The sequence below is a fragment of the Hibiscus syriacus genome, unplaced genomic scaffold (genome assembly GCF_006381635.1).
Source record: "Hibiscus syriacus cultivar Baekdansim isolate YM2019G1 unplaced genomic scaffold, ASM638163v2 tig00005929_pilon, whole genome shotgun sequence".
Taxonomy (NCBI): Eukaryota; Viridiplantae; Streptophyta; class Magnoliopsida; order Malvales; family Malvaceae; genus Hibiscus; species Hibiscus syriacus.
Genome location: NW_024062071.1, coordinates 26789 through 48357, shown reverse-complemented (window position 1 = coordinate 48357; position 21569 = coordinate 26789). Strand labels below are relative to the sequence as shown.

Genomic DNA, 21569 nt, shown 5'->3' with positions numbered 1-21569 from the left:
ATGAAAATAAAATCATACATGAGAAAATTTAAAAAATCTAAACAATTCTTTTTAAAAAAAGATACAAATAAATACTATTACCGACGGTGAAGGATAAGCATTGTCAATACTAATATAAAAATAAATATAAGAAAAACGATCTATTGACAACTCATTTTATCACAACTCAAGTACGATCCATCTGATATGGTTGTGAGTAGGGACGAAACTAAAAAAAAATTATAGCGAAGGTTAAAATATTTTTTATTTTTCATAAATCTATTTTTTAATAGAGGGGATTGATAATTTTTTCTCAATTTATTTTTGAAAATATATATTTTAAATATTAATTAATACATAAAAAATAATTGGTGAGAGCTAAGGATTCTCTTAACCACTTGGGGAAAAAAGAGAAAGCAACAACAAAATTAATAATAAAGTATCAGTAATTGGAGTAATTACTTGTTCAGAGAAGGATAACGTTCATTTTCTACACAATCCAAAAAAAAAAATGAAAGAAGAGAAGAAAAGAAAAGAAAAGTCGTACAAAAGAATGAGAAATCAATATACAATTCGTAGGTTACAAGTAGTGCAATTCCAAATATAAACTAAGATCGATCCAGGGTTAAAATCCAATGATATAATGTTTTTTAATATATTTTTATAAACATTAAAGAATGAGAAATAAAGTATTACATGGAAACCACTTGGGGATCGTTGATTTCGATTAGTGCTATACACAGACGATATGCACACGAACATTTTGTTTTTATCACTACTAAATTTATATATAGCAAGTTGAACAGAAATATAAAACGTTAGAGTATCTTTAAACATTTAATATTCTTTAATTTATAAATAATTTTTTTTTGAAAGATATAAAATCTTGAGTTCTACACTTCTACTTGATAACAAAATAACCAAATTTAGGTGTTCTTTTTCTAACAGAATCTATATAAGATGGAGCAAACTTATGACTTTGGTGCACTTGTCACGGCCATGGAACTCATAAAACCGAATTAATGATGCAAATTTCTCCGGGCGCTCACGTACAAACAAAGATGGCCGTAGCTATTTAACTCAACGTCTCGGTGTGTCTTGACTTCGTTCATTTCTACGTTTACTTTTGCGTATTTCCATCTGAAAATATCTTTTAGATTACTTTTCTGGCTTCTTTTAGATTTTAACACCTGTCTTGAATTTACGGAAGTGTCCGGAGATCAAAAGCCTTAAACAATGGCGATGGCTGCTTCATACAAAGTGGTTCTGGGCTCAATAGCCTTTGCAGTCTTCTGGGTTTTAGCAGTTTTCCCTGCTGTCCCATTTCTACCAGTTGGAAGAACAGCAGGGTCCTTGCTTGGAGCCGTGCTTATGGTTTTATTCGGAGTGATAACCCCAGATGAAGCTTATGCCGCCATTGATTTACCCATCCTGGGTCTTTTGTTTGGCACCATGGTCGTCAGTGTTTATCTCGAAAGAGCGGATATGTTCAAGTATTTAGGTAAGTTGCTTTCGTGGAGAAGTAAAGGTGCTAAGGACTTAATCTGCAGAATCTGTTTGGTTTCTGCAATTTCAAGCGCTCTTTTCACTAATGATACCTCCTGTGTGATCTTGACTGAGTTCGTGTTGACAATTGCAAGGCAACATAATTTGCCCCCTCATCCGTTCCTGTTGGCACTTGCTTCGAGTGCGAATATCGGGTCTTCGGCCACACCAATCGGGAATCCACAGAACTTGGTGATTGCGGTTCAGAGCAAGATTTCGTTTGGTGAGTTCGTTGTTGGGATTTTGCCAGCAATGCTCGTTGGAGTTTCAGTGAATGCTTTGATCCTTCTGGTTATGTATTGGAGATCATTGTCTGTTCAGAAAGATGAAGAAGATGGGACTACTGAAGTTGTGGGTGAAGTTGAGGTGAGTTCCCATCGGTTTTCGCCGGCTACGATGTCGCATCTTTCGTCTTTGAACTTTGAGGAATTCATGGATCCTCCAAGCTCTGCCAGCCACATCAATGGAAGCTCAACTCATGCTGACACTCTTAGAAACAGAGTCAACTCGGAGGATCAACATGAAATCCAGAGATCACCCGGTGTAAGGAATTCGGATGCATCAAGGGAGTTGGCTAATGCGATTCCATCGACCGAATCATTTGCAGTGCTAAATTCAGAACAAAAAGAGACAGTAAAAGGAAGATGGAAGAACAAGTTTTGGAAACTGTGTGTGTATTTAGACACTATTGGGTTGCTGGTTGCTCTGCTTATGGGACAAAACATGTCATGGACCGCTATTACTGCGGCACTGGCGCTTGTTGTTCTTGATTTTAAGGATGCAAGCCCTTGCCTGGAAAAGGTTTTTGAAGTAAAATATATTTTCAATGTTTTTATAATTATATCGTTGATTAAAACTTTGATTATTTGGTCTTCCCAGGTATCGTATTCGCTTTTGGTTTTCTTCTGCGGAATGTTCATAACAGTGGAAGGCTTCAACAAAACCGGAATCCCAAGCACCCTTTGGGACTTCATGGAACCCTATTCAAAGATCGATCGTGTTTCGGGGATCGCAGTTCTTGCTATTGTCATTCTCGTCCTCTCCAATCTGGCCTCTAACGTACCAACCGGTAATATAAACACGACACGAGCTCATACATGTCTCCAAATTTATACCGACATGTTTGTAACTAGTTTTCCTATAGTTCTGTTGCTTGGAGGGCCAGTGGCGGCATCGGCAGCAACAATAATATCGGCGAGTGAAGAGAAGAAGGCATGGCTGATATTAGCATGGGTGAGCACCGTTGCCGGAAACCTATCTCTGTTGGGATCGGCGGCGAACTGATAGTATGCGAGCAAGCTCGTCGAGCGCCAAACCTTGGCTACACTTTGTCTTTCTGGAACCACCTCAAGTTTGGACTTCCTTCCACACTTATAGTCACTGCTATTGGTTTGACACTCATTAGATGATCAGCACAAAATGTTCGTAAAATTAAAAAGGGCTCAACTTACAATAGAAAAAGCAAGATAATTGGTTTTAGTTTGAAAATCCATTGCAGTCCCTTAATCAAGAGCTGTATAAGGTTTTCATCAAATCCTATGGTTATGTTATATTCATCAGGGGAAATGAGGGCCTAAATTCATATTGGGTATGGGTCAGAGAAATCTTAAAAGAAACTGGATTGAGTTAGGTCTGAAACAACTCCTGGGCATTAAGTATTTTTTTTAAATGAGATAATAATCAATTTATTTATTTTTAAATACAATAGTGTAGTAGATGGGTGATCTTCGGCTTGAATGAATACAGTGAAGACGTGAGTAGACGTTGCGTGGATAACCCATTAAATTATTAAAATGACATTGTCACTTTTGAAACATTGCAGTTGTTGCATGTTCCTTTTGCTCAATAATTGTTTATTGCTTCCAAGCTTGAAGCCTTATTACCACATGCATTATATATATTATATAATTATCTTAAACCTCTTTTATTGATCAGATTTAAACTTAAAAGATAAGAGTTTTAAGTCCCTCAACTTTTGATTATTGAAGTTCAATTGATAACCCCGTTAAAAGATAGATCACGTGGCATTAAAATAATAAAATGATTATATTTGATAAATTGAAAGTTAAAAGACTAAAATTTGAATATGCTAAGACTACATGGATTGAGAGCACAGTTAGAGCTTCAACGAACAACTTGATCTTATCCAGGACAGATAGACGATAGGCAGGCCAAAAAACAGGGGGGATATCTCCGACCGGGATTAGTATCCCTTCTTTTTTTTTTATAATTAAAATTTTTATTACCCAAATGGGCAGTGATCTGCTACAAAACAAACATCAATGGGAATTCAACAAAAATCATGAATAACCACAAAACAGATTATAAGTTATTCAATACTCCAATTCTTACAAAGAATGATATTAATACTATCGAGTCTATTAATGTTCCGGCCTCTTAATTGCATTCCGACCGTCTTCTTGGTAGCTTTAAGAATTTCAACTGCCGTTCTAGAGTTTCCTTTAAATAATCTTCTGTTTTGTTCCTCCCATAGAGAATAGAAGAATGCATACCATGCAAATTTCAAGATAGTGATAAGTAGTGATTTACCTTTCCAAACCTATCCCTTCTCTTTTTGTTTTGTTCTTTCCGGTGAGATTTTTGCTTGAAGTACTATCATGTAAAAGCTGATTCAAGGTACAGTGATTCAGTTTTGTAGTTTCTCAACAGCTTTGCGTAGAACATTCTTGCTAGATACCTACCAGTTATTCCAGTTGCTCATGTAATAAATAACTGATTCAAGGTGAAGGGATCGATCCAGTTCTGTAGTTTCAAGATGGCTATGGCAGCTTGTGTGAAAGTGATTCTAGGCTCAGTTGCCTTCGCAATCTTCTGGGCATTGGCAGTTTTCTTTTCCGTGCCATGTCTACCTATTGGAAGAACTGCAGGGTCCCTCTTGGGAGCTACCTTGATGGTCATATTCCAAGTCATGACCGTCGATCAAGCCTTCGAAGCAATCGATCTTTCAATCCTCGTTCTCCTCTTCGGGACGATGGTGGTTAGCGGATACATGGGCAAGTTGTTGACATGGAAGAGCAAAGGTGCAAAGGATTTGATCTTCAGGATCTGCTTGGTTTCGGCCATTTCTTGTGCTTTGTTCACCAATAACACATGTTGTATGGTCTTGACCGAGTTTGTGTTGAAGATTGCAAGGCAGAATAATCTGCCGCCTGAGCCTTTCCTGCTGGCGCTTGCTTCCAGTGTGAATATCGGGTCAACTGCAACCCCAATTGGTAACCCCCAGAATCTGGTGATCGCCACTCAGAGTGGGGTTTCCTTTTGGGAATTCGTGACCGGGATTCTCCCTGCAACTATATTGGGTTTTTTTTTTCCAATGCTTTGCTGCTTATATTCATGTACGGTGACTTGTTATCGGTTAAGAAAGACCAAGAGGATCCGACTGCATGATTTATCAATGGCGAGTGTGTCGATTCTCACCAGTTTTCGCCGGCTACGATGGACGGTGGGAGCTCTGCTCATCTTGAAACTCTTAGACACAGAGTGAATTCCGAGACACAGAATCACTGGTTCTTGAATGGAGCCTATTGGGATAATAGGAACTAAGCCTGTTCGCGAAGATGGAAAATGCAGCTATGGAAATCATGTGTTTATCTTGCCGTGGTCGGAATGTGTTTATCTTGCACTTGTTATTCTCGTTCTGTCAAATTTGGTTTCAAATGTGCCTACTGGTATGTTGCTGTTTTCTCTTTTAAGTGCTCTGTTATTTCCTTCATTATCTTAATGATCATAATTTGAACCATGTTTTTCCTTGTATCAGTTCTTTTGCTCGGAGCAAGGATGGTGGCATTGATATCACCGGCCTTTGAGAAGAAAGCATGGCTGATTTTGGCTTGGCTGATTCTGCCGTGCACCAGATTTGGGCTACACTTTAACCTTTTGGAAGCATCTCAAATTCGGAATCCCATCCACACTTTTAGTCACTGCCATTGGCTTGATGCTCTTGAAATCATAACACAAAGCATCTGAATCGAGGCTTGTGAATAGCACGAAAGATTCTTTAAATGTCACCTTTTTAAGTGACTGTAATTGTATGATTGAATTGAATAAAGATCAAGGTTCAAATGTTCATCTTCTTTATCGAAGCATAAAATACCAAAATTTATTGTATTCTCGATTATCGTGTGACCTTCCATTGTTGGAAGGGTTTAGAAATTATCATAAGATCGATAAACAAAAATTTCTGGACTGTATTTTTTCACTGTATGCAACTAACCGGAAACGGTGCTACTTTCCAAGTGTATTACATTTCTCACAACATACACGCCATTCTATTTTTGACAAATCAAATGAACCGATCCCAATTTCATATGAAGACTTGGAATTAACCAATTCATTTGTCGGCAAAATGAAACTCAAAAGGATAAGCCACAACAGAATAGTTGTTCTTCCAAAACTGTAATAAAGCTCTGCCCGCAGTTCTGGGGTTCACAAGGGAAAAAGGATTATACAGAGCAAAGAATACAGCACAGTGGCATTTTCTCCTGATGAAGTAAATCTTGAATGAATCATCCCCCAACCTGCTCAAAAACCATGAACCTAAGGCATATTTCCCTGGGAAAATCATAAACACTAGAAAAATTATGAAACTTCTAATTATTTTTCAATTAGTATGAAAACATGTTACTTGTACCATGTATACATAGTTTCCAACATATTAATGTTCCATAAAAAAAAAAAGAGAATACTTGGAGCAAGATAGGTAAGAATTGACTACCTTTGAATAACTTGAAGCTGGTTTTGAAGGAACTACACAATTGGAATTGGATACTGATGAGTGTTCTAAATCGATAATATTCGCTTGTCTATTCTTTGATCTTATGGATCTATTGCTGCTGATTTGGTTGTATTATGCTTATTTTCGTGCAGGATCTTACTTTCCAAAATTAGTAGTAAAAAGGGCGTATTCTGCATTTTTTTTATTATTTGGTCACGGCTAGAGACATGGGCACGACTCTGGACATGACACTGTCTGACGTGACAGTTTCTAGAAGGTCCAGTTAGCAACAATTTTCTAGAAGATCTAGTTAGTACCTTCTGGAAGGTGGATGGAAAAAAAACCCCTAGAGATTTATTTTTAATTTTAAAGTTTGAATTTGGAAAACATTTGGAATTATCTTTAGGAATATTTTTCTTTTAATTTCTATGTTTATTTTTAGGGTTTTAGAGGCTATAAATACCCTCTTGGGTAACCCTAAAGACACAATTCATATTTCACTCTTCTTCTTGTTTCTAGTATTATAAAGTTCTTTCTTTTCCTTATTTTCAAAGTTTTCGTTTTATTTTAAGTTTTATTTTTAAACATGCTAAGTATGACTTTTATCATGCTTAGCTAATTTTCTCATAAGTCGGGGGCTAAAACGATGACTCAATTCCAACGTGAGAATTGAAAAACACTTGAATAACTTAAGAATATCTTTCTCAATCTCTGTACTTATTTCCAAAATCAAAACAATTTTCAAAATCAAAGATTGACTTTGGTTAAGATATTGTTGCGATTAAATGTGTGGGAGGAATGATCAACTTATTGAAAGCACGTTCGACTTCCTGAGAACACACTTGGCGAGATTGTCTTGTTAAGAGGGAATTGAGATCGGAATTAGTACTTATTGAAACAACAATTCGAGTCCGTCTTTACAAACTTAAACGGTTATTGATTAAAGGAATGAAGAAGTAGACCTACATTGATGGAAACAGTGGTCCAGCAACCATGGAAACAGTGGTCCAGCAACCATGGACATGTTTAGGGACATAGTTTCTGAGCTTAATGTCACGGACTTAATCGCTCAATAAGCCTCGTGCGGCCTTAGCTCTTTTTCGCCCCTTGCGATAGCTAAGTCAGCCTCACTCGAACTCGTGCTAGAGAAAGGATTGGCAAGGAAACAAAGAAGAAAGGAAAGAACTTAGAGAGAAAGCTTGTTGAATGCTTGAATGCTTACAACTCTTGGATGATTTACAAATGAGGATTCTACACCTATTTATAGCATCCCACCTCCTCAATGGACGATGGAGATTGATTTGATCCTACGGTAGGGAGAGATTCTCTAGAATTCTCCATTATTTCCTACCTAACATGGAAGACTCTAGAATGCTTCTAGAATATGTACAAGTCTTGAGTGTTCTAGAATAATCTACACTATTCTATCAACCTCCAAGACCAAATGTGGCCCAACATAGCCAAAATAGCCCAAAGTGTGGGGAAAAGGCCCAATTTCGTGACATTCTCCCCCACCTATTCTGGCGTCGTCCTCGTCGCCTCGTACGCTTTGAGATGTTCTTCGAACTGCCACAAGTCTTCAGCTAGCTCCCATGTTGCCTCGGACTCTGGTAGCCCTTTCCACTTGATTATACGAGGGACCATTCCAAGTACTTGCCAAGGTGGGAAAAGTGTCTTATCGCTTAGACTTGCCAAGTACACTTAAGATTCATCCGGTCTTCCATGTAAGTATGCTCAAGCCATATCATGCCGACAAGGAAGACCCAAGCCAAGGGTATTCGCATCGAGCACCTCCCGTAGTAACCAAGTCTTATGACAAAGAGGTGGAAACGGTGCTCACAAGCAGGACGGTCCGCAAGAGAGGAGTCCCACCGCGTACCGAGTATTTAATCAAGTGGAAAGGGCTACCAGAGTCCGAGGCAACATGGGAGCTAGCTGAAGACTTGTGGCAGTTCGAAGAACATCTCAAAGCGTACGAGGCGACGAGGACGACGCCAGAATAGGTGGGGGAGAATGTCACGAAATTGGGCCTTTTCCCCACACTTTGGGCTATTTTGGCTATGTTGGGCCACATTTGGTCTTGGAGGTTGATAGAATAGTGTAGATTATTCTAGAACACTCAAGACGTGTACATATTCTGATATAAGGCAGCGGTCTTTACCTTGGCGGCCTCGTCGTTAAGGCCGATTCCCTCGAAGTATTGCTCCATCCGCCATAGGTAGTTTTCGACTTCCTTGGCGTCTCTTGCCCCGTTGAACCCTTGCGGCTTGGGGCACTCGACCCTCGGGGTGGAGACATGGTTAGCGCTCCCGCTAACGGCGGCTCTCTTGCAGAGCGTCAAGTCCTCCCGCATCCCCTCGATGCTTTCACGGACGGCTTGGATCATATCCTCTAGTTGTATGAACCGAGCTTCCACCTCGTTGTTGGTCTCTTCGGCATTTCCTTTGAGTGTGTCAACTTGCTCCAAGACATGGTCCTCCAACGTCTTGAAGTCGTGCTGGACCCTCTCCAGCTTCTCGCCAAACTCTGCCACCATCGGTTCTATGGAAGCGCTCTCGCGGGCCTTACTTTGGTCCCTCTTCTTATTCTTATTGTTGGGTGCAGCTTCTCTTCCACGTTCCTCAGCAACAGTCGACTCGTTCGAATTTCCGGCCATTCCTACAATACACGTGCACGATATTGACGCCTTTACTGGCTCTGATACCAACTGTCACGGACTTAATCGCTCAATAAGCCTCGTGCGGCCTTAGCTCTTTTTCGCCCCTTGCGATAGCTAAGTCAGCCTCACTCGAACTCGTGCTAGAGAAAGGATTGGCAAGGAAACAAAGAAGAAAGGAAAGAACTTAGAGAGAAAGCTTGTTGAATGCTTGAATGCTTACAACTCTTGGATGATTTACAAATGAGGATTCTACACCTATTTATAGCATCCCACCTCCTCAATGGACGATGGAGATTGATTTGATCCTACGGTAGGGAGAGATTCTCTAGAATTCTCCATTATTTCCTACCTAACATGGAAGACTCTAGAATGCTTCTAGAATATGTACAAGTCTTGAGTGTTCTAGAATAATCTACACTATTCTATCAACCTCCAAGACCAAATGTGGCCCAACATAGCCAAAATAGCCCAAAGTGTGGGGAAAAGGCCCAATTTCGTGACATTAAGGTCTTCTTCAGGTGACTAAAGCCCTTCCTGTGCTTAAGTCTTGGTTTCTCAGATGATTTGGAACCCATTTTTCTTTGATTGAAACTCAAAGAAATAAGCAATGAGGCTGAAGGATGCACGCTACGGGAACATCAGCAAAAGTATTAAATAGACAATCCCCGAAAAAATTATTAAATTATAAAATAAAGGCAACACTAGTTTAAGTTTAATCATTTTTAAAAAGGAAAAATTACGAGTTAATTAAAGAAAATCAGGGACCCAGTTGAAAAAGATTACTAAACTTAGGGACTAAAAGTTAATTTGTCCTATATGCATTTAAGAGTTGAGAAAATGTCAATGTTAACCCTAACTTTAAAAAGCAATATTGCTTAATTGCTCTCTTATTGACTTTATAATACCTAACCTCACACGAACCAACTTACCTCAGTGGTTAAAGGAATCATTGTTATTCGTAGATGTCAAGAGTTTGAGCACCAGCGACTGCAGTAGGATGATTGAGGTTTTATTGTTAAATGGTTGAAAATATTTAGAACAGATATTATTTCGTAATTACCTTAACTTAATAATAATAATAATAACAAACAATACCTAACCTCAAGATCTTTGTATCACTAGCAGGGAAACAAAACTACAAATTACATATATTCAATATAAAAAATCGTTAATAAGGTAGGTGATGTGAATAATATATAACTCGTTTCCATATTAATTACTTCACTTTGCTAATTTTATTTGATTTAAAAAAATAAAATAATAAAAATGATGTGAGCTGGTTTTCTTACAATGCATCGTTTTAATATCCTATTTTAAATTTCAATCAAATTAATTGGTGCATAAGTTTGACCATCCAATTATTTATTATTAATTAATGTAAAACAATGTCATGCAAATAATTAAAAATGTATGTTACATGCTTTGTTACAAAATTTTATTTATTATTTTTGGTTACAACAATATTGTTATTACTATGACTCTAACCATAAAACAATGGCGCATGGATTAACAGAATTCAGAACATGGTTTATATATATAATTTCATATTTAATTAAGTTAAATAAAAAAGAATAAATTTGGTTATGTCAACATCAAGCTCGTCTATTTGTCCTTTAATTTAAGCTTGTTCACATACTAAACACTAACTAATCTCCATTATTTTATAAAAAAATTTCCAAGGTCTCTTATGGCAATTATGAACTGTCCATTACAAGCATTTCCGAATACACATGCCAAAATGAAAGAGCTAATAAGATTAGGCGGGTTATACAGTATCGGATTATATTATTCTTATAGCGTAGTATTTTACGTTAAAAAATATATTTAAATTTTTTAACAAATAAATATGGGTAGAGTGATAAAATATAGTGATGAATACTTAATTTAATAAAAATAATAATTTGAATTAATTAAATCGAATCTACATTCACATAATATAATTTTAGATAATAAATATCCGCACGTATTTATCTGTGATAGACCTGCCTCAAATGATGTGGAGATCTTGTGCTACTTTTAAAAATGAGGTCCCTAAAATATTTTATAATAAAGATTAATTTGTCAAATTTAAAATTATAAGGGATCTACGAGATTTCTTTTACCAAAATTCATCATGAAAACGATTAAAGATATAATCAAAATATTAATTTACAACTTTCTCTATCATTTTCTCGAGAATCAAATGAAAAATTTATTTTTTTCTTTCTAATATTGGATATAAAAGGCTTAAAACATATGAGCTTGGTCATGTTCATACACACCTACAACCTCCGAAGGAGGAGTCTGGAAGAAGACTTTTGTAATACCCAACATTTTGGTTAGTGGCCAAAATGTAAATTTTAAAAGTTTAGTGACTAAAGTATAAATGAAAAAGTTTTGGGACCAAAGTATAATTTTCAAAAGTTAGATATTTTGGCTCATAAATAAATAGTTTACCCCCAAGAATAATATTTTTGCGAGAATCAGAATTTTGGTACAAGATTTGTATTAAAAGCTATAAGATAGTAAATTTTAGTATATAATTGGATAATCGGATCGAATCAGAATTTCACAAAAATTTGAATGATGATAGATAAAGGTCGGAAATATCATTTCTAACTTGTAGAACATTGAAATTTAATGTTGATTAGTGGAATTGAAGTCGATTTTTCATATTTAGCTAAAATTGAAAATTTAGTGACTAAATTGTAGCTTTAAAAAATTTCAAGGGAAAAGGTGGAAAGTGAATTTTTATTTGTTCATCTTTGACTATGAAGATGATATAGATAAGATGGTGTCATGGATGATGTTATAGCAATAGCAAAGTGGAAATTATCATATTTTAATAAGGTTAAAAGGTAATTTCTAATTAAATGAATTTTAAATTCATTTATATTAAATTAATACAAGTGTATATGTTAATTATGAAGAGAAAATAACTTTCAGCCCCTATTCTTACTAAAGTAGTGCCACCATAGCTACAAGGTAAGAATTTTATTTTTGATTTTTAAACCTATTCGATTGGTTTTTGGATTAAGCTATTAAAGAGAGAATTAATCCTCTTGAAATTCTCTATCATTTGGTATAAAAATTACATGGAAATCATGCTTATATGATGAGATTGAAGATTAGGGTTTATGAAGGACATGTTTGATTTTGAAGATTTGATGGAAGAATATTATATTTTTGATGTCATAGATTATTTCTAAAGTATGTGTGGTGATTAAAACACTTGAAATCAAGCTTAATCATGTTAGGCCTAAACTTAGGGTTTTGAAGAATTTGTGATTTTGTTAAATTAAGTTAGGGGTTTGATTGTAGAGGTCTTGAAATATTATTTAGAGGTCTTGAAATATTATTTAGAGGTGGAATACATACTTGAATCAAGTGAAAATAAGAATTCCTAACCCTTTAATATTCGACCCTAAGGAAATAATTTGGGAAAAATTGTGAAAAAATTTCCTATGCTTAGAAATGATGTTTGAAAGGTTCTACAAGCTTTATAATATTATTTGGACCAATTTTATAATTTTGTGAAAGTAGGAGGGCCTATTCAATAATTTTAAAAAGTTAAGAAAATTATTTGAAAGGAAAGAATATGAAAGTAAAAGGGAAGTTTTGAATTATGTACGAATGAAAAAGAATACGAAATAGTTATTATATCAATGTTGATTTATATGGTTTTGATAAAATGCTGATTTTTCAGGTTTTTGAAGAGGAAATCGACTTGAATAGCTCGTTTGAAAGTTTCAATAATTTTTCTTTAAATTACATTCTTTTTACTTCTTAAAGTATTTTATGGTATTTTATGTTTTATTTTACCTTAGTTGTATTATTGTCTCACTAAATTTTTATGCGTAGGTTCGAATAAAGAAAAGGACGTGGAGTGACGAGCTTTTCGAGCATCTTTTGGAAATCAAATCTACTAACAATATCAATTAGACATCTTATCATTGACTTATTAGTGGCATGTACATTATATATGTTGGTTTGCTTTATTAGATTTATTTTTTATGGGTATGTAATAGTAAACTAGGACTATTTTAATCTTGGCTAATTTTAGTTATAATTGTATTTATGAATGAATAGTATAAATATTATGTTTTAAATGATTTTTTAAATTAAACAATATTTAGGCAATTTTATATAGTTGTGAAACATCACTGGACTATCTAATTACTACGTAAAATCGGATTTGTTTTGAATGATAAATTATTATTTTATGAATATACAAACTTAACAAAATAGATTTAAAGTTGATAAAGTGATGTTTTAGAACGAAACGAAATTTTAAGTATTTATGTTCAACGAATGTCTGAAATGTTAATATAACATCTTTAACTCGTAATTCGATACTTATACGGGTTATGGGTGTTACAAATTCACCCGATGGACCACCTTTAGGCATTTTCGCAAGCTGATCCGCTACTGCATTAGCCTCGTGATGCACATGGTTGACTATCGTTTCCCACTCACGATCCAGAATCTCATGAATCAGAGCAACAATCGCATTTCCGTCCATTTCTCTATTCTGCCTGTTAAGAATATTCGCTGCCAACTTGCAATCAGTTTCCACCTCAACCCATGTTCCAGGGTAGGATCAAGATATCATGTAGAGCCCGTAGCTCAGCCTGCAACACCGAGCAGATTCCTATGCTCTTTGAGAAACTGTTAATCCAATCTCCTTGTGAATCCCGAACGACTCCCCCAGTTGCAGTCATCGAATTTAAATATCATTAGAATATGGATAAATATAAATGACATTTATGTGTAGAGCCTCTAATTTTTAAGGCCCGTGGAAAGTCACTTTCTGCCTGATCTGTGATCCATATAAGTAGTACAAATCAAAGAATTTCAACTTCGACCTACCCCTCGTGTTATACATATTCTTTCAAATTGTGATAAAGTCAAATTAGGGCTTTCCAACAAATTTCAATTGTTTGAAGTTTCTATTTGATTATATATATATTTAAAATGTTTTTTAATCAACATAAATCCTACTCAATACCGACAATACAAAAACTAATTTTTTTTATGTATATTGTTATATTTTTTTGGGTAAACTATACCAATGACCACTCAACTATAGTTTCTTTTCATTTCGACCACTATTTTTATCAACCAGACCACCAACTATTTAAATGCAATCAATAAGACTATTAACCGTTAAGAGTTAACGAAATTGCTGATGTGGCAGTTAATAAAATTGGTCTAATTTAGATTTAATCCTTATTACTTACATAATCTATCAAATTAGTCATAGTTTCAAATTAATTCAATATATTTAATTGTATATTTAATTGAATGGAGAGGCTTTTGAGTGAATTGAACTTAGGTTTCCAAGAAAGCAAAGCATCAAACTCAACCAGTGCACCAACTCTAATTCTTGGAATTATGATTACAACATCCAATATTTATTTTATCCAATAATAAAGGCCAGAAAAAAATGAAAACAAAATAGTATATTTATACCGACCAAATTCAAAAAAAATATATAAAGGGTTAAACTATTGGGTTGGGTCAGTTTGATGATTTCTTTCCTTAAACCTGACTCCACCCCGACCCTATACGAATATATTAATATTTTAAAATAGTTAAGATATTATATTTATAATTATTTATTATAATTTAAATAAAAATAATATATTTTTACCTTAAATCCGATCTGATTTGAATATATATATATATATATAAGGAGTAAGATAATAATTTATAGGATTCGTATTAAATTGTTATCATTGGATCATTTTTTTAAATTTCGAGTTTGGAGGAGGGCAGGGTCGCGTAAAAAATACCAACCCGACCCGACCCGGTATAAAATATTAGTTTATCCTTTTTATATATATTCGAATCAGATCGGGTTTAAGGTAAAAATATATTATTTTTTATTATTTAAATTATAATAAATAATTATAAATGTATTATTTTAACTATTTTAAAATATTAATATATTCGTATCATCGTGGCGGGGCCGAGTTTAAGTTAAGAAATCACCGAACTGACCCAACCCAGTATAAATTATTAGTTTAACCCTTTATATATATTCGAATCTAATCGGTATAAATATATTATTTTTTTGTTTTCATTTTTCTAGCCTTCATTTTAGAATAAAATAAATATTGAATGTTGTAATCATAATATCAAAAATTAGAGTTGGTGCAGTGGTTGAGTCTGCCGATTTGCTGTCGTGGAGACCCAAGTTTGACTCCCCTTAAAGCCTCTTCATTTAATTTATTTTCTATGTGGTCGAAGTAAAAAGAGGCTATAGTTGGTGGTCATAGTTCACCCTATTTCTTCTTCTTCTTTGAAATAGTCAAAGCAAGCGCGATATGTAAATGGATATCGGGCTATTTGAGTTGGGTCTTTAATCGGACCCGTTAAGCACCAGGCTTGAGCAAATGCGGTGTTCAGTCGAAGCCCAGGAATGGTTGAAGGTAAAACGAAGGTTGGGAACACCCCGACACGAAAGAAGCAAGCAAAAGCAAAGTGATCGAAAGTTGGAAACAACCGACACGAAAGAAGCTAAGCAAAAGCAAAGTGATCGAAAGTTGGAAACAACCGACACCCAACGATCGGTCCATCCGACCCTACGTTATACTCGTTGTCCCCCGAAATAACCGAGCGAACGTTAATCGGAAAGTTCTATGAAGTTGCTCAAAACTATATAAAAATGACTTTTCTTTTTCAATTTAAAAGAGTTGATAAGCAATAAGAATTCAATTCACTTGGTTAAGACGACGTAAAAGCCCGTGGCTCATCGGATTCTCACTCAGAGGAAATTCAGATGATGTTTCGGGCAAGAACAGGGCAAAGTTTACTGTTGCAAGAATCCCCAGATTATCTTTTTCCTAAGGTAACTGTCTTGTTGAATATGTATAGATCAGTGAATCTCAGATAAGAAAGAAAAGAAAAAGCATATCTTTTTCACTATGGGTAATATAGAAATGGTAGGCAAATTAGACTGCTTGAATCATGGAATGTTTGATTTGAAATCATGTACCAAACATATCAATTGATTATCCGATCAATAAACTCAAACATATCAATTGATTATCCGATCAATAGACTCAAACATATCAATTGATTATCCGATCAATAGACTCAACCTTCTATGGTGCATATCTGTATACGTTGAAGCTTCTTTCTCATGTATATAATACACTGAACCTTCTATGGTGGATGTCTGTAATATATAGGCTTGAGTGTGCTGTGAAACTTTGTTGGAGATAGCGAAAAATTTGTTGGAATGGAAGCAAGTGTGGGTGTTTCGAGGAGATGGGAGGACTTGGACACTGATATCTTGGTGAAGATCTTCCAGTGTCTCGACATCGATCAGTTAACATCGGGCATTGCTCATGTCTGCAGTTCGTGGCGCATGGCCTGTTGCGATCCTCTGCTCTGGAAAACACTTGATTTATCGGTGATGAGGTCAAATTTTATCAATATTCCGGTGGAGCCTTACGTATTTGTAGATGATCGTTCTGAAGAGAAGTTGACTCGTTTGTTGAAGACATCTTTGAGCCTCAGCCAGGGAAACATACGGACCTTGATTTTTCACTTCAATCTGTACGTCAGCGATGAGCAATTGACATATACTGCCGAGAGGTAAATTTAATTGAATTTTACACACGGATCAGATTTTTTTCACTTGGTGCATGCATTGGAAGGTGATCTCGTGTTTTTCTTTACCGCCGCAGGTGCCCGTGCCTCCAACGGCTTGTTATGCCGGCTTGGAACAGAGTAACTAGGACTGGAATATGCAAAGCGATTCGGATCTGGAAGGATCTCGAATCCCTGACAATGCCTAGCATAGCGAACCCTGGATATATCATGGAAGAAATCGCCAATAATTGCAAAAATTTTAGTGAACTCAAGGTGATGGGACCTTTGGACTATTCATTTGCTGCTACCATAATAATGTATCTACCGAAGATTAGGGTTCTGAGCCTCCGCTGCTCGATGCTTCTGAAGGATACCCTGATCTCCATCTTGGACGGCTTACGAAACCTAGAAGTTCTTAACATATCTCATTGCCTTGTTATAGAAATACCACCTCATCCTTCTCCTAGAAGAGCTATGAGGGAGCTCGATCAGTCGATTGTAGACAAGGCATCTCGGTTACATGAATTCGTGACGTGCATGAAAGACTCGTGCATCATGTGTCGGTGTACCAGAAACGATGAAGGGCTCATGAGGTGGTACCGGTATGAAGAAGGGCTATGGAAAGCCGACGAGGTTAGCTCGTTTTCATTTTGATTTCAGCCTTTCACTCTGTATTTTGTAGGATTACAAGTTTTTAAAATAAATATAATTAATTTCATTTTAGACAATATAAAGAAACACACACATCTATTTATTTTGCAATTTTATTTGTATCTAAACCTTCTATTGTACTCGATTTCTTTAATTAATCATATTCACACACACCAGTTTCAAATTTATCTTCGAAATATCTACGGCCACAAATACCGGCTTGTTCTTAGCTTGTATAACCTATATTATTGGAGATCTGTACAGTTAAGGTAGACATCTCGTGATGATGACGATAGTTTGGTATATAAAAGAACATGATAAATTTTTTAAAATTGAAGGATAATGTATGTTTGAACATAAACTATAATAAATATATTAGGTTAGAACTCGGTCAAAGAAACTATTAAATTTGGTTCCAAAGTTTGCTAGTAAATTGACTTTTGCAATAGAATTGGTGAAGTACTCTAGTCCGAATAGAAGTTGAATATTCTTGTTTTGGGAAGATGACTTGCAATAGAATTAAATTAAGGCATAAAGCACAAATCACTTTTGAACTTTATTCAATTTGCATTAAATTTGGAGTATCAAATACAGATTGAGAGAGAAACTCCCACAAAAATCTTTATTTAGCAATCTTATTTGTAAGTAGACCTTTTATTGCACTTGATTTCCTTAATGAACCTTTCGCAAAGGAGGGATGCTTTGTTCATGCTTGAAGAAATTTTCTGGATCGATCTCTGTCTTTACCTGCACCAATCTATCAAAGTTTTTCTTGAAATATTTCCGACCCCAAATCCTGGCTTGTGCATAGCTCGTATAACCTATATTATTGGAGCCAATGTCGAGATCCCGAAAGTTGATATAAGCTGCTCGTGGAGATTTCGAAACGAAAGGAGTCATATAATCATAAGTCCTTCGAGCCCAGTCGAGGTATCTTTGGGAGTGTATGCTGTCTTCTTCTTGCCAACCCACGTCGTAAAAGATGTGGTATAAAGTTCCTGCTCTATGCGGAAATGGTGTCGCATTCTCAGGAATCCGATCCATGATTCCGCCGTATGCGGCGAAGACTAGGATGGTCATTGCGGCAGCATCGTCGGTGAGTCGAGAAAACAAGCCGTTCAGTCCGGTTTCAGAGATGGGTTCCTTTACGAAATCGGCTCTGACTTTGTAGGCTGGGCTGACAATGGGGACCCTGGCAGTCGCATTAAGCAGAATCTCCAAGGGTTGGTTTTGGATTCCGTTGTTTAAGATAATGGCTTCGACGAAACTCATTTCAGTGCAATTTTGTCTTGTCAGTCCAAGCTCGGGAAATCTTTGCTCCATTAGTGGAAGAAGCTCGTCAATTGTGCCGAGAAACAATGAATTAAAGGCCGCTAGAACTGTTTTCCTCCCGTCTTGAGTTGAATTGATGCTTCTTAGTATAATGGAAGGATACACATCATCGGGGAGATCATGAGCAATGTATTGCCATCGATGAACGAGTTGGGTTGCATTTTGCTCGAGGGTCCGGGTGACGGAAAATGATGTCACGGTTTCCGGAACGGGAACAAGACTTATTTTCCACATCAGGACTATCCCAAAGCTTCCGCCACCGCCGCCTCGAATCGCCCAGAACAAATCTTCCCCCATGGTTTTTCTGTCAAGAATCCTTCCGTTAACATCGATCAACTGAGCATCCACCACATTGTCACCGGCAGTGCCGTATTTTCTAATTAGTAACCCGACACCTCCACCACTAATATGGCCACCGACGCCAATTGTATGGATAAAAGCAGCTGGGAAGGATAGAGTTCTACTCTTCCCTGCAATTCTATAGTAAAGTTCACCGAGCGTGGCACCGGATTGAACCCATGCAACTTTATTTTCTACGTCGACATCCACTGATCGGAAGTTAACCAAGTCGATGACGACGAATGGGACTCTGGAGACAAACGAAAGACCTTCGTAATCATGGCCGCCGCTTCTAGTTCTTGTTTGCAACCCATGCTTTCTGGAACAGTAAATCGTGGCTTGAACGTGGGATATCTGCCTTGGGGTTACAATGACCAAAGGTTTTGGGGTATCCGTTGTGTTGAACCTGAGATTCCATAACCTACCTTCCAAAACAGAGTCATAGGAAGAACTTGTTCGTGTGAAGATCACTCTGGAAATGGAAGAAGAATCATTTGAACGAAGGGAAAGGCAGTGGAGAAAATTTTCATGAGGCAAAGCTGCCGATGAAAACAAGAAGAGAGCAGCCAAACAAGAGGGATTAGTATCGAAAACTGCGGGGACTTCATTTCTTAAGCTTATTTGTATTCTTTGGGTATTCAAATCAAACGAGAAAGCACATTTATAGTATGGATTTGCAGAGAGCAGTGATAATAAATTATTGATGTTCATCAAATATTTTAAATTGAAAACCCTCTAGATGAAGTTGTTGCTTTCATATATGGTTTTAAAATCTTTCATACATGAAACTTTCCGATTCAAACCGTTCGGCTAAATGCCGCCATTAATCTATATAAATTTTTTTAATTGTATATTCAATTGTGTCGGCTAGGAAGATGATAAAAACGGACTGCAATAATCAAAGCTACCTGCCATGACTTTGTAAAACATCAAAGTTTGAAATATATAAGCCATGGCCGAGAATTCTACTGCTAGAATTGCGTTCATATAAAATTTCGTTCTTTTATGTTAACTAAACGTAGAAAAAGTAATTGCTGACTGGGAACCCTAACTATAGTCAAACTCTCTGTTTGATACTAAAGTGGCCTGATGTGATCCACGTTTATGCAAGTCAGAAGAATGTGTTTTTTTTAAATTTATTTTAGTGTTTATTTTAGTGACAATGTTTTTTAATTGAAAGAGAAATAACCTAGACTAAATTCTAGTGAACAATCTTAAACTAAATTACATGTAATTTTAATGTCAACTTTAATTTATTTTATTGTTAAGTACGTTATTTTTCTTCATAATTTGTGTCGTAATTAAATTTTAAGCTTGTTGTTAAGTAGATAATGTTACTTGATATTAAATTTAGGTCATATAGAGTAGACAATAATATATGCAAAATAAATTAAACATAGCAACGTTTTGTGAAGAAAACATCACTAAAGACTTACATATTTGCGGCATTTTTTTTTATTACAAACGCCGTTATATATTATAGCATATAGCAGTGTTTGAGAAAATAAAGGCCACTACAAACAAGGTAATCAGCGGTGTTTGTTTCTAAAATGCCGCTACAAAGCTTGACCTTTTGCGGCGTTTGTATCGAAAATGTCGCTATAGATATTGACCTTTTGCTGTATTTTTTGTTTACAAACGCCACTAACTATTGCGGCGCCAGCTATACTGGCGCTTTTACTAGTGCCGGGAAGGTTTTAACGGCGCTTAAAATCGCCGTTAAAAACCTGATTTGTTGTAGTGATGGTGATTAAAAGTGGCAGAATTTGTCTTGAAGATTTTCAACCGTCGTTGGTGCTCGAACTCGAAGCCTCTAGAGATAACAACCATCCCTTTAACAACTGATATCATTTGGTCCGTGCTAAAAATAATTTACATAAAACAAATAAAACACCAAAAATAATTTTATAAATTTTACAACCGGATGATTTAGTGGGATTAGACACTATATTCCTTAAGCAATGTTAAGTTTTTGAATTGCGAATAAAACAAATTGAGTCTGGATAATCGCTCTCATAATGGACTTTTGTAAAATCCAATCTAAATTAGTCATTCGACAAATTAAATACCAATAATTAATTAAAAAAGTAAATTAAAAGATAACATGTCTTTCAAAATTAAAAAACAAAATTATAGTAAACATGAAGGAATTTCGCTCATACACGTTAACTAGCTTAATAGGTCATGAAAATGATGTCTCTGTCTATTCAAAAATGTTGATTTTCTTGGAATTTCTTATTTTCTTTACTTGAATTTGCCACTGTTTTACTTAAATTTGTTGATTTCTTATTCATCGTGAGTGCATTTATAACACAAGTAGACTTATTCATTAATCAATATTACTTTAAAAATAATAAAGTTTAAAACATTTTTTAATGATTGGGTGTAGATTTTAATCAACATGCAAGTTGCAAAATATATTACGCTGGGAAGATTTTAGTGGCGTTTTAAAACGTCGTTATAGGGAAAAAAACCATTACAGACCTGTTCGGTTATAGTACTCATTTAAATATTCATTTAAAAAATTAATAAAATTATTTGAAACTTTTGTTTATCTATCAGGTTAGATACATCGCTAAGTTGACCCACCATCCAACATTTGAATCGAGTATTTTAAGTACAATATTCAAATATAGAATACAAATTAATTAACGTGCTTGGAGACTGCTAGTTTTCCTAGAAAGCAGGTTAGCTTGTGGGTGTCCCCTAGTACAAATCTCTCGAACAGATTTATGTGGCTAATTTTCA

At 35.7% G+C, this 21569-nt stretch overlaps 2 protein-coding genes and 2 pseudogenes across 2 annotated transcripts; 3 read left to right on the top strand and 1 right to left on the bottom strand.

Moving 5' to 3' along the window:
• Positions 1-1139: 1139 nt before the first annotated feature.
• LOC120200099 (silicon efflux transporter LSI2-like) lies at positions 1140-3084 on the top strand. Its single transcript, XM_039201016.1, is given in 4 exon segments — positions 1140-2325; positions 2404-2593; positions 2669-2803; positions 2806-3084. Coding segments are annotated over 4 exon segments (1563 nt in total). The 5' UTR covers positions 1140-1215; the 3' UTR covers positions 2934-3084.
• A 1168-nt stretch (positions 3085-4252) lies between these two features.
• Positions 4253-5531, top strand: LOC120200100 (annotated as a pseudogene).
• A 10083-nt stretch (positions 5532-15614) lies between these two features.
• LOC120200101 (F-box/LRR-repeat protein At3g48880-like) lies at positions 15615-17178 on the top strand. The gene is made up of 3 exons (XM_039201018.1): positions 15615-15750; positions 16094-16502; positions 16595-17178. Exons 2-3 carry the CDS (start codon positions 16144-16146, stop codon positions 17151-17153), a joined length of 918 nt encoding a protein of 305 aa, XP_039056949.1. The 5' UTR covers positions 15615-15750; positions 16094-16143; the 3' UTR covers positions 17154-17178.
• A 606-nt stretch (positions 17179-17784) lies between these two features.
• On the bottom strand, positions 17785-19429 carry LOC120200019 (annotated as a pseudogene).
• Positions 19430-21569: the final 2140 nt, after the last annotated feature.